Below are 13,233 nucleotides of genomic sequence, written 5' to 3'. Positions count from 1 at the left end.
AATTATTGATGTCACTGCACGAGGCACAAATAAAGCACTTTCTTTCTGGGTTGTGACCATGTTCGATCCAGTCTGGGTTATCAAAAATCACATTCTGGATGGTTTTCTTGTTAATTCTGTCTTGGCCTGGCCCCAAATCACATCAGGCAGGAGCCAGGCAGAGCAGCAGAAAGCCTCCCACATTTCCGGAGCAATCGCTTCAAACCTCCTTTCGGGACACAAAGGCTGCATCTCTTCTTTTTCCCAGGGTTTTCAAACAACTGTCCACTAGAGCAGGCTCTGAGGAATCCCAGGCTCCATAGGAAAGGAACACAGTCATCCAGGAGACAAATCAAATAATTTGTCACCTAGGTCCCCGTGCAAAGGAGAAAGGGCTTAGAAAAACCTGCCTATTTGCTAAGGTTGGGGTCTAAAACCACAACCAGCTCGTCCCCATGGTTCCATAAAATTACCCATCGGTCTAAAATATAGGACTCCCAGTAGACAAACTTTCACCGAGGACGGACAGAGCACTACCCACTCCACTAGACTGCCTGTGACAGCCCCACAAAGGCACTACAAGGTTACGGTCTTTGCACAGATGAGCAAGCCAGGGCTAGAAGAGCTAAGTGACTTGTCCAAGGTCACCTCGCCAAAAAAAAGAAGAGGCTAAGCTGGAATGGCAAGGAGGTCTAACCACTTCATTACCCTGTTCTCCCACAGGTGGCCCTCTCAGAAGCTGGCTAGGATGCAGAGCAACCCATTCGTTCCGACAGGGCTGGTGGAGTGGGAAATGCTTCAGCCTCTCTGGAGAACACTCTGGGAGTTTCTCCATGCCCCATCCTATGACCCTGCAATTCCCTTCTCTAGGACATTCACCCAAGAAATAAAAGCACGTGTCCACACAAAGGCTTACAACATACAACAGTTTCATTGGTAATAGTAAAAAACGGGAAACAGCCCAAATGCCCCCCAACAAGAGAAAGGATAAACTGTGGTATAACCCCAGAATGTCAGATTACTCGACGACAACAACAACAAAATTATAATCTACTGATAGATACGCATCATGGAGAAATCTCAGAACATCAGGCTGACCGAAATAAACCAGACTCCTAAAAGAATATCCTGTATGGGTCCCTCTATATGAAACCCAAGAATGGACCAAACTAATTCATGGCAATAAAAATCAGAAACAGATTGCAGGGGAAGGAGAACTGACTGGCAAGGAGCACAGGGAAACTGGGGCGGGGGGGGAGTGGATCAGAGAATGTTCTGTACTTTCTGAAGCAGCGCTTACATGGTACAGTTGTCAAAATTCATCAAACAGAACACCTGAGACCCGGGGTCTCTTACTGTATTTAATTATACTTTTAAAAAACAAAAGTCCTCAGTCTAATGAGTCATTCCGATGACAAAATGGAAGACACAGATTATTACTTGTATACTTACTTCCAAGGTGATTACTCAATGGTATTTACAGAAAGCCCAGAGTAAGTCTCATTTGCCCATGAAAGCCAATTGGGTTTGCTCCCTGGCATTAGAAAGAGTTTCCTTCACAATAATGCCTACCTTGCATTTGCCTACAGGGTCTGTTCAGCAGACAGAGATGAATGAATCCACCAACCCTTCCTGACCAGCCAACTTCAGTCATGACAGCAACCCTTTCAGGACAGAGACGGCTGTCACCATGGCAACCAGGGAAGGGTGGGAAAGGTGGATGGGGAAGGGAGACAAGAGAGATTCAGAACTTCCTCAGAATTACGACTCTGTGGAGGCTGTGCATGCCAAACCTGACCCCCACGACATCCACGTCCTAATCCCTGGAAACTGCGAGTGTTCCGTTATAGTGCTTATGGCACCCATGATTCAAGAAAGGATTTTTAAATGGGGAGATTATCCTGGATGATCTGGGTGGGCCCTAAATGCAGTCACAGGAGTCCTTCCAAGAGGGAGGAAGAGGGAGACCTGACACACACAGAGGAGAGGGCAACGCAGAGGCAGGGGCCGAACCTGGAATGAGGTCTTATGAGCCAAGGAATGCCGGCAGCCTCCAGAAGCTGGAGGAAGCAAGAAATTAATTGTCCCTTACAGTATCTGGTGAAAGCGTGGGCCTGCCAAGACCTTGATTTTGGCCCAGTGGAACTAACTTCAGACTTCTGGCCTCCAGAGCCGTGAGAAAATAAATGTCTGTTGTTGGGAGCCTCCACATTTGTTGTTATTTGTTACAACAGCCATATGAAACTAATACAGATTGGGAGCCTTAAGTCCAGGATTCTTTCTGCCAGGTGTCCACACTCTTCCAATATCAATTCAAACTTTTAAGAAATATTCAAATTAATAAAAGGGTTGGTTTTTTTTTTTTTCCCTTGAAAGAATACATCAGAGATCAGCCTCAAGACTGTGGATTAGGCAAAGATTTCCTAAACAGGACTCAAAAAGAACTAATCATAAAGCAAAAAAATTTTATTTTTTTAAGATTTTATTTATTTATTATAGAGAGAGAAAGCGGGAACTCGAGCAGAGAGGAGGAGCAGAGGGGGAAGGGAAGCAGGCTCCCCGCTGAGCAGGGAGCCCAACGCGGGGCTCAATCCCAGGACCCTGGGATCATGACCTGAGCCAAAGGCAGATGCTTAACCGACTGAGCCACCCAGGCACCCCAGGAAAAAAATTTTTAATGTGACTATATTAAAATTTAAAATTTGTGTTTATCAAGACAAACATGGCAAAGAGATGACAAAACAAACCACAAGTGAAGATATCTGCTCTCTCTATGTGGTACCCACTTGCCCGTGTACATATACCCATCAACAAACTCATATCTGGAATATATAAAGAACTTTTCCAAGTCAATATGAAAAAGGCAGACACCCCAGTATACAAATGGTCAAGGATTTACACAGCACCTCATGAAATGTGAAATCCAAATGGCCAGAAGGCACACAAAAAGATGTTAAACTTCATTAGTCGTCAAGGAATTAAAACCATAATCAGATGCCACCACCCACCCAACAGACTGGCTAAAACAAGAAGAGACACTATTAAGTGTGGTTGAGGATGAGGAGCCCCTGGAACCCTCATACACTTCTGGTGGGAATGTTAACAGACACAACCACTTTGTAAAACCCTCTGGCAGCCTCTAAGAAGCTGGACACTTGCAAACACTGTCACACAAGATCTCACTCCTAGGTATACACTCAGAGAAATGCATACATATGTTCTCCAAACCACACAGCAGTGTTATTTGCAAGGAAAACCCAGGAAGAGGTCAATCTGTGGTCAATGTCAGTGCGTTTAGTATATCCACACGGTGAAATTCCAAACGGCAGTGGACGCAGACTACAGTTATACACAGCAACATGGTGGGGCTTACAAGCATGTTAAGAGTGAGGTGCCTGGCACAAAAGATCACAATGCCGTACGATAAGAAAGTCAAGAGGCCTAGCTCATGCAAGGTGCTGCAAGTCAACAGTGGAGGCCCAGTGGGGGAAATGACTGGAAGGGAGGCGGGAAGGGGCTGGCTGCTGGTTCTTGATCTGGGTATGTCCCATTTACAAAAACCTATGGAACTCTGTACACTTAGAAGTTGTGTACTCTTCTGAATGTATGTTAAACTTCAACCTTACTCTCAAAAACTAGTCACTCAGAGATAGGTGAAAATTTTTCCCCCTCTGTAATTTTCATACTGCAGAATGGATACAAGTTCACCTCAGGGAAAAAAAATAATAATGGGGAAGAAAAGGAGAAATAGTATCACCCATTACCCACCACCATGGTCACCATTTGGCGTATATCTCCTCAGATACACACAATTTTCAAAAGGGAGAGGAAGAGCGCATCCCATAGGGAGGGGTTAACTCAGGCAAATCCTCAATAAATATTGTAAACTATAAGTGAATAAATCACATTATATGCTCTCGTGTAACCTAGGCAACCACCCCTTTATTATCACTGTCCGTGAAGTAATCCAGCGTCCCTAAAGGATTTGAGTACACAGGCTCACAGCAATCTGGAAATCCAGACAGCAAGATGTGTGAATACTTTCTAAGTACATGTGGGCAAGAACATAAAACCCAGAACCGCGATTTTTCAACTCTGGTATCACCAACTGCCTCTAAAATTTGCAGAGTACTCAAAAAGCATTTATTTTAATTCAGAGTGGTTTTAAAAGTTAATCTATGCCCCCTCAACTTTTCTAAATGAGCCAAGTAGCCCCAAAACCCTGGAAAATCGTGACCAGAGGCTAAACACTGCATTCTCAAAGCATGTCATTAATGCAGATCGGGTCAAAACCAAGCCCTGGGTATTTGGTCACTAAAGGCCCACACTAGGTGAACAGTAGTGGGCCCTAAGTCAAGGTGGGCGTGTCACAAGGTAAGTCAGACTTGCTGACCCGGAAGATAAAACCCAAAGTTTGCAGACAGCAGAGCAAATGAGAAGACCTATGAACTCTGGGAGTCCACAAGGCCATAAAAGCAGGCAGAGAACCAAGAATTACAACAACAGTAGCTAACACTGGCTGAAACACAAGTAAACTCTGGTTTAACTTCTTCTCTGTCATTCATTCAGTCTCTTAGTTATTCGATAGTACCTACTGAACCCTTACTACATGCCAGACTCTGTTGTAGACACTGGGGATACAGCAGTGAATAAAGCAAATTATTGTCTGTCCTCAGGGAGCTTACATCCCATGCAGAGACCAGAATAAAATATGGAGCGTGTCAGACGGTGGTGATGATGGAGAAAAATAGAGCAGGGAAGGGAGACAGGGATCTGAGGCTGGGGGAGGGGAGTAAGCCACTTGCCGTAGTGATGCAAATGTTTGCTGGGTTCCACGTTTTAAAATGATGCCTTCAAAACCAAATCCTCATATGCTCGCCAAAGAACTCTGGGATAATTATGCTAATGGAGTCCCAGGGTAACCACAGCATTCAGAAAATAAACCAAGAACTTTATGGACCAGAAAGGATCCATTTAAGAGGGACAACTGAAGATCCAATATCAGCCTCCAGTTCTCCAGATCTTGCTATGTACTGTTCTCAGCCACTGACAGACCAGTATCCTCACGTAATCTTCACACTGAACTAATGAGAAGAGTAACAACTTTTCTCCATTTAAGAGATGAGAAAACAGAAGACCAGAGCAATTAAGGAACTGGCCTAAGGTGACACGTGTGCTAAATACTGACGTCAGGGTTTGGCCCCAGGGTCCACACTCCCCTAACGTTCTAAATAAATGTCTACTGCTGGCCTGAGGTGTTATTTTGCTCATACTACCTTACTTATTCTATTCAAGACTTGCCTTTTAATATTTTTTTAAAGATTTATTTATGTATTTGAGAGAGAGAGGGTGCACATGTGAGGCGGGAGGGGTGCAGAGTCTCGAGCAGGCTCCTTGCTGAGCAAATGGGTTCGATCTCACGACCCTGAGATCATGATCTGAGCTGAAATCGAGACTCAGATGCTTACCTGACTGAGTCAGCCAGGGCACCCCTTGCCTTTTAATACTTTAGAGTTCTTACAACCCCACTAATCTCTCTCTCTCTCACACACACACACACACACACTCACACACAGGAGGTGGGTTTCATATTTGTAATATCTTCTTTTCTCTAGATAATACAAACTGAATGGCAATAAGGACCCTCAAGTATTTAAATACCACCTTTTAGATCCAATTAGAAATTACTTTCTCAAACACCTATTGTTATGAGCAAACCCAAAATAGTTCTCTTGGGTGAGACTAAAATTAGCCTTAGGGCAAATTAGAGTTCATATAGCCAATTTCTCACTAGGTGTAGACATCTCAAACTGAACACAGCCCAAAGGGAACTCCTGGTTGTCCCCTATCCTCCCCTGTGACCCTCATCTCTATAAAGAACACCTCCACATCCCAAGTCTCTCAGAGCTCCAAACTCAAAAGTTCTCCCTGGCTCCCCTCTCTCTCTCACCTCCTCATCCAACCCATCAGCAATTTCTAGCCTCCCTACCCCAAAAATGTACTGTTCCTCCACTTCCCCTGTCCCCCAAGGGCAAGCCACTGGTATCCTCTGTTTAGACCCCCGCGAGGAGCTCGTCAGTGGTCTCTTGCTTCCCTATCTGACTGACCCTTTGAAAACCTCATCTCCACATAGTACCCAGAGAGAACTTTTTTTTTTAAGATTTATTCATTTATTTGATGGAGAGACAGAGCACAAGCAGAGGGGAGCAGCAGGCAGAGGGAGAGGGAGAAGCAGTCTCCCTGTGAGCAGGGAGCTGGACGCGAGCCTCCATCCCAAGACCCTGGGATCACAATCTGAGCCTGAGCCGAAGGCAGATGCCTAACTGACTGAGCCACCCAAACACCCCTGGAGTGAACTTTTTAAATCACAAATCCAAATGTGTCATCTCTCCGCCTAAAATCCTTCTGGACCACCAGAACACAGCCTCGAATTCTTCCCCTGGCCTACAGGGCGCCATGTGACCTGGCACTGGCCTGCCTCTCCTAGCTCTTGGGGTTCATTCTCCCTCTGCTTCACTCCCTATGAAAACCAAAACAGGAGTGAACAGATAGTTCTCTAGATTAAAACATGAGTAGCAGTAAAGACACTAGATCCACACAAATCATTTCCACAAATACTTATTTCTCATCATTTTTTAAATACAGTTGACCCTTGAACAACAGGGGTTTGAACTGTGCAGGTCCAGGAATACACAGATTTTTTTTTTTTTTTTACATAAATACAGCTGTGCCGTAAGTATATTTTCTCTTCCTTATAATTTCCTTAATAACATTTTCTTTTCCCTAGCTTACTTTATTGTAATATATAAGACACATAACAGTCAAAACATGTGTTCATCAACTGTTTATGATATTGGTATGGCTTTCGGCTGACAGTAAGCTATCAGTAGTTAAGTTCTGGGGAAGTTGAAAGTTATATAGGATATTCGACTGTACAGGGTTCGGTCCCCTTAACCCCTTGGTTGTTCAAGGCCAACTGTATTTTTTTCATCTTCATAGCACCTGCCACTTCTGCAGTTGTTTTGTTCATCTGTTTGGATGCATTCCCTCTTTAACACCATCTTATAGAACTACACCTTACTGTGATACCGGAAATATTTTCCCTTAGCTGTAATGATTATAGAGTCTTCTCAGTGTGCCTTTTCACCATGCTCTGATCTATTTCGCACTCCCTCAGCCCATGGGTGTGAGCCCAAGTGCTCTGGATGTACTCTCTGACTTGAGCGTGTCCCACCGCATGCAGCCTTCTCTCCTGGAGCCTCTCTATCCATCACCTTGTTTATGCTCCGCCCCAAACTGCCTTCCTGGGGGAGTGGCTACAGGGCCAAGCGCGCTACCAGTGAATGGTGGCAGAAAATGACACTGAGTGTTAGAATATACACTCTGTAGCAACGTGAGGTCCTGCAAGAGGACACTTGAGTAAAAACTGCTCTCGGCTGATAGGTACCACATTCTGGAAACTGGTGAAGGGCGCAGTCTGGAAACACATGCTAGCTAAGAACTTCGTGGCTGGAGATTTGTGGTGAACTGTAGGCAACTTAAAAAGTACTGCCAAAAGAATATACCATGAGGTCCAAAAGCAAAGGTAATTTGCGTCGAGTCACCCCGCTGTTTATACCAAGGCATTCCCCTAGACTAGGGAGCTCTGGACTCCTTCCTCTTAATTCTGCATGCCCTGCACTACTTCAAAGGAAGACGCCTGTCCATTCTGCACACTGGAATAGCTCCAGCTCAGCACTTCTTGGCCTTTTGGCTAAAATCAAGTGGAAGAGCTCCAGCCCTTAGAACAGTGCCTAGCACATAGTAGGTCCTCGATAAATTTAGTCTCTGAATAAACAAACTCATGAACAAGTGAATGTATTCTTTCTCTTCTTCTCTTTTCCTTTTCACTGTTCCAGACCTCTCCTTGAGAAGGAAAAAAATGTGCAATCACTGAATCATCACAAATCCTCTCCAGACCACTAATGGACCCTCGGCCACAGTTCAGAGAACGCGGATGTGGGGAACAGAGACCTGGCCACTGAGACATTAACCATTAGAAAGAGACAATGCTCTGGGAGTCAGTGGTTACTGAGAAAATCATGAGTGTACTGAGGTTAAGAAGAAACACTGGCAGCTATAGACCACAGTAAACAAACTCAACAAAGATAAGACCTCACCAGTGTATGCGGCGCATTTCACCTACACAGCCTGCAATCACATCGCTATTATTATTCCTACTATTATTATCATCAGTTTTGCCTCTTCCTGATCGGCATAACCTAAATACCCCAGTGGATTTAAAATTATACAAAAGCATGAGTGACTCCAATTCCTCCTAAATCCACAGCAAAGAGCAAATCCTTTAATATGCATTGCAGGTAAAATACGTCCCCAAGTGAAACAACTGTAATCCAGGGTAAAATCTCTGTTGGCCTCATAAGCTACTTGTAAAAAAGAGAGAGAGAGAGCAAGAGCACTTAAAGTGACTGCCCAACACACAAAACAGACGCTGTCACCAATACAGCACGATTACCAAGAACTGAAATCAGATTTAGTCATCTCATGTCTCCCTCATCCTACACACTCTACCTGTTCTTTTTCAGCTTTCAAAAACTGAAAGAGGAAAAGGAGAGGCAACAGCACACAGCAGGTCTATTTTGAGAAATAAAAGGATTCAAAAGTTACAGTGCAACTTCCACTGACATAGTAGCAGATCTCCGAGGAAACCCAGGTGACTCAGAAAGTTCTCTGTCTCTAGTATCTATACAGAAACAACTCAGTGTCCATACTTAGGGAGTCATCTTCCTCCTAGTTGAGTTTCCTGTAAATACCTGCCTGATCAAAGTTTCAGCTGGAAGCAATCTGAACGTTTCCAATCCATCTGCAGGGAGAGAGCACCAAGGAATCTAGTCTAATCAGCAGAGAGAAGCAAGAGTCTCCAGGGTGAGGTTCAAACTCCACAAGCATCCTTTTAAGAACCCCAAGTCCTAAGATCCAAGGGCTATTAAGAGCAGAACAAAAGATCTAATCAACAAACTCTCCAAAAATCCCCATTCCTCTTGCATGGACGTTTGTATCTCCCTCTGGCTTGTTTTTGAAAAACAAAGTATTTTTAAAAAAGGAAGAAAGAAAAAAGAAAGAAAGGAAGGAGGAAAGAATTGTAAGTGGCAGCACCACATCTGCTCCATCCAAGTCTTCCTCACTATCCTCTCTATTGAGCCCCACATATTTTCACCAATACAAGTGCGCTGGGAGCCCCTTCCCTAGACATCCCCATCCTTCCGCCTGGTCATAACTAGGTTTCCCAACTGTGAGGGTGAGTGAGTGAGCAAAGAACTTCAAAGGGCACCTAAAGCGGGGGGAAATAACAATTTAAATAGCAAACTGTCCATTTCCAAAGGGGAGAGGTTGTTTAAATTTAAAAAACTAAACTAAACTTCTGTTGCAGAGATTGGAGGTCTCTGACGGGGCAGGAGGTAGCACGCGCTCTGGAAAGCGCCGAATAAGTGGAAGGTTTTGTCGGTGGTGGTGGTGTTTTTAAACACTAAAGTTGTAAAGGAACTATATTACAGAGAGTATTGTTCTCATGGGACCAGCTGTATTAAAGCTTTTACAGTCAAGCACAAAGCACGACACCCCCCCACCCCCCACCCCCGCCTCCCTTCCTCAGCCATTCTTCAGGAGTGCGGGGAAACCGCTAGCAGGCAGGGCCCTGGGACTAGCGGGCTCCTCCCGCCACTCCAGTCCCCGCAGGTGCCGGTGCAGAAGAAAACCGGGGCTCTCGCCCCCCCTTCCCCCCACTGCGGTGCTGGGGTGGGGTCACAGCACTCCCCACGCCGGGCGCCGCACCTGGAAAGGAGCCGGGGCGCAGGAAGAGCCCCCGCCGAGGAGGCTCCCGCTCGGTCGGTGGCACAGTCGCGCACGCACACACACACAGACAGGGAGAGCGGCGCGCGGGGAGGGGCGCGCGGTGGCGCGGGCGGCGGGCGCGTTACCTGTTCTGCCAGCCCTGGAGGAGGTTGGTGTATTTGCTGAGCACGCCCTCGAGCGCCGGCTCCCTCCTGCGGCCACCTCCTCCGGACGGACTAGCGGCCACCGAGCCCGGGCTGCTCCGGCTGCCCCCGCCGCCGAACCCCGCTACCGCCGATCGGCTGGAGACCCCCCGGCCGGCCAGGGAGCAGGAGGGCGAGGAGCCCGCCGAGGTGGCGCGGCTGCTGCTGCGGCTGCTGCTGTTGCTGCCCCCGCCGCCGTCTGCGCCTTGGGCCGCCCTCTCCATGGTCCGTGCGCGCCGGGAACGCGGGTGCCCGCCGCGGTGGCGGCCCCGGCGCTGGAGCTCCTGGCGCGGCGGCGGCGGCGGCGGCGGCTGCTGCTACAGCTCCCGGCGCCCGGGCCGCGCGTGGCTGCTCCAAATCCCCGGGAAATGCCTGACTCATACAGGAGGAAGAGGAGGAGGCGAAGGAGAGCTGGGAAGGAAGCCAACGGGGCTGGATGCAGCTGCGGCCGCCCCTCCTCCCGCCGCGGCCCCGGCCCCGGCCCCTCCCTCCGCACTAGTTTCCCCGGCAAGTTCGGAGCGGGTGGCCGGTTCGGCGAGCCCTCCTCGGGTTCCTCTTCCTCTTCTTTCGAGTCCCCGCGGCCGTTCGGTCCCGGGGGCCGGGGGCGCTGCCGGGCCCCCAGCCGCAGGGTGGGCACGCCCTGTCACCCTCGCGTTCCTTCTGCCGCCCCCTCTCGGATCCGAAGGGGCGACAGGGAATCTCCGCGCGTTCCTCCCCACCCCCAACCCACCTCGGGACCTGGAGGGAGGGGCGGCCCCACCCACCCGGTCCACCCGGATATGGACCCGCCCGGCCTGACACAGGCACACACGCACAGTCCTTCTGTCTGCCTTCCGCACCGAGCCTGGGCCAGATACACGTACACGGTAACCTGGCAGTGAGCCTCACAGGCCGAGTAAAGTCACAGGGCGGCAACGTCCTCCAGGTTCTCCTGCCTGTCGGGTAGGGGAGGGAGGGCAGGTCGAAATTTCTTTCTTGCAGGTGAGCTCAGCGCCCAGCTTTTTCACGCTGCAGAGTTATGGTAAATGCATCATGGATACCAGGGCCCTGACTGAAGTGGGGCCAGAGAACTTAGGTTCCTGCCAGTGCCTCCTTACGCTGAGTGCTCTGGATGCCTCACTCGCCTCACCTTAATCCCCACCCTGACGGACCCATAAATCTGGCAAGTCAAACCTAGGGAGCCGTGTTACCATAAACACCTAACCCTGGGAACCAGGGACCCTAAAACGGGTTAGAGTGCGCTAAAGGTAAAGGAACGCAACAGATTTACAATCATAGCGATGTGTTATCTGCTGGCTGTAACTTCTTTCCTGCACCCCCCACCCCAACACACGCCGAGCTGCTGCAACTAGGTCTCTAAATCTAAAATTGTTGCTCTTTGGTAAAAGATGATGAGTTGCGTTCTCTCTACCACTAATAATTTTTGTGAGTATAAATATCCAATGCAATCTGGAAGTTTCTAAAATTACCTAGAAAAATAGCTTTGAGGAGCTCAGACACCACACACACACACAGTGATAGATTGATAGGTAATCCCTGCCTAAAGGATCCACAAACCCATAAAGCAGATAAATAATTCAACAGTTTAAAAAAAAATTACTAAATGGAATAGAGTCAGCTCTCCTAGATGCAATCCCTCAAGCCCCACCTCTTTCTATAGAAGCTTCATATCCTTCCAGAAACCTTTCTAAGGTGGTTTACCTCTACAAGTTTTCATGGAGAAGTTCCTGGGGCTGATTAGAAGTGGTTATGACCTGAATAAATTACAATTCCAGGTGCCTATACAGTGTAAAAGGAGAAAAAATCCCCCAAAGTGATTCCTTGGTAGGAAAGACTGACTGTAAAGCCAGATGGAGCTGAGTTGGAATCTATGACCTCCATGGAGTTACCTCTTTTAGGCTTCCTTTTCTCACCCACAAAATGAGACCAAATGGTACTACTGGTTGTGAGGGACTATGTGAGACTATTTATTTGTTCAAGATATTTACCACCTCTCCCTGTGGGAGTATCCTCGCTCCTGATTGACCTCAGGCTTGGCCATGGAGCTGCTTTGGCCAGTGGAATAGAAACAGATGTAATATACACCACTTCTAAGCATAAGCTTTAAGAGCCATCATGTGGTTCAACCATCTTTCTCTTTTCCTTCTTCCAGGCGATCCGCATGTCCCAGATAAAGGATCCCCTCCAGTCTGGGTCCCGGATGGAGAAGACCTGTGGAATTCGGCAGAGCCAAAGCCAGTTAGCATTGGCCATGTCATATGCATAAAATGTCTGTTATTAAACCACAGAAATTTTATTTTTTTACAGATTTTACTTATTTGAGAGAGAGAGCAGAAAGCCCAAGTTGGGGGGTGGGGTTGGAGGGAGAGGGATCAGAGGGAGAGGGAGCAGCAGACTCCTCAAGGGAGCTTGAGGTAGGACTCAATCCCAGGACGGTGAGACCACAACCTGAGCCAAAGGCAGATACTTAACCAACTGAGCCACCCAGATGCCCTGAGATTTTCTTTTAAGATTTTTAAAAATTTATTTTAAAGAGAGAGAGCATGTGCACTCAAGCAAGGGGAGGGGCAGAGGAAGAGGGAGAGAGAGAATCTCAAGCAGACTTCAAGTTGAGTGTGGAGCCCAAGGGGCTCAGTCTCACGACCCTGAGATCACGACCTGAGCTGAAATCAAGAGTGCGATGCTCTACCCAGTCGTCCCACCACTGAGATTTTAGGAAGCATTTTTACCACAGCACACTTCTCCTAAGCCACCTGTTACACAGACCAGTCCATGACTGTCCATGAAGTCCTTAACTGATACGAACACTAAGAAGCTGGACACATACAGGACTATGAATATCAGTCACGATATGCCAGAATAACACCCCTTTTCATGGGAGTCTGCACCCTAAGTTCCCGTTCAAAGGGGAGAAGTGCCATCATTTTATTTCATATCAACAACTCTCTACCACTATTAACTCCCTCCTACCCAGCTGACCTGTGACGGGATGAGCTGGGGGAGGGCTATGCTGAAAGGGATAGTAAAGGCTAATGTGTTAGTCTGCTCAGGACTGCTATAGCAGAAGATCATGGCCAGGTGGTGTATCAACAACAAATGTATTTCTCACAGATCTGGAAGCTGGAAGTCCGAGATCAAGGTGCAGGCATAGTCAGATCCTGCTGAGAACTCCACAGGGCCTGGATTTATTGTGGAGGAAGGGGCTAGGGAACTCTTCTGA

General features: G+C 47.6%; 1 protein-coding gene across 2 annotated transcripts in view; it reads right to left on the bottom strand.

Annotated features, from left to right (window-relative positions):
• Positions 1 to 10,415, bottom strand: part of OSBPL10 (oxysterol binding protein like 10) — a 320,106-nt gene extending 309,691 nt beyond the window's left edge. The window contains exon 1 of one of the 2 annotated variants that reach the window (XM_032320875.1): positions 9,957 to 10,415. In XM_032320875.1, the coding sequence (XP_032176766.1) occupies positions 9,957 to 10,237 (281 nt within the window). In that variant the 5' untranslated portion in view covers positions 10,238 to 10,415. The remainder of the gene's footprint in view (positions 1 to 9,956) is intronic. The other variant, XM_032320787.1, reaches the window with a different exon arrangement.
• Positions 10,416 to 13,233: the final 2,818 nt, after the last annotated feature.

The sequence above is a fragment of the Mustela erminea genome, chromosome 1 (genome assembly GCF_009829155.1).
Source record: "Mustela erminea isolate mMusErm1 chromosome 1, mMusErm1.Pri, whole genome shotgun sequence".
Classification (NCBI taxonomy): domain Eukaryota; kingdom Metazoa; phylum Chordata; class Mammalia; order Carnivora; family Mustelidae; genus Mustela; species Mustela erminea.
This window is presented reverse-complemented; position numbering and strand designations above follow the sequence as displayed.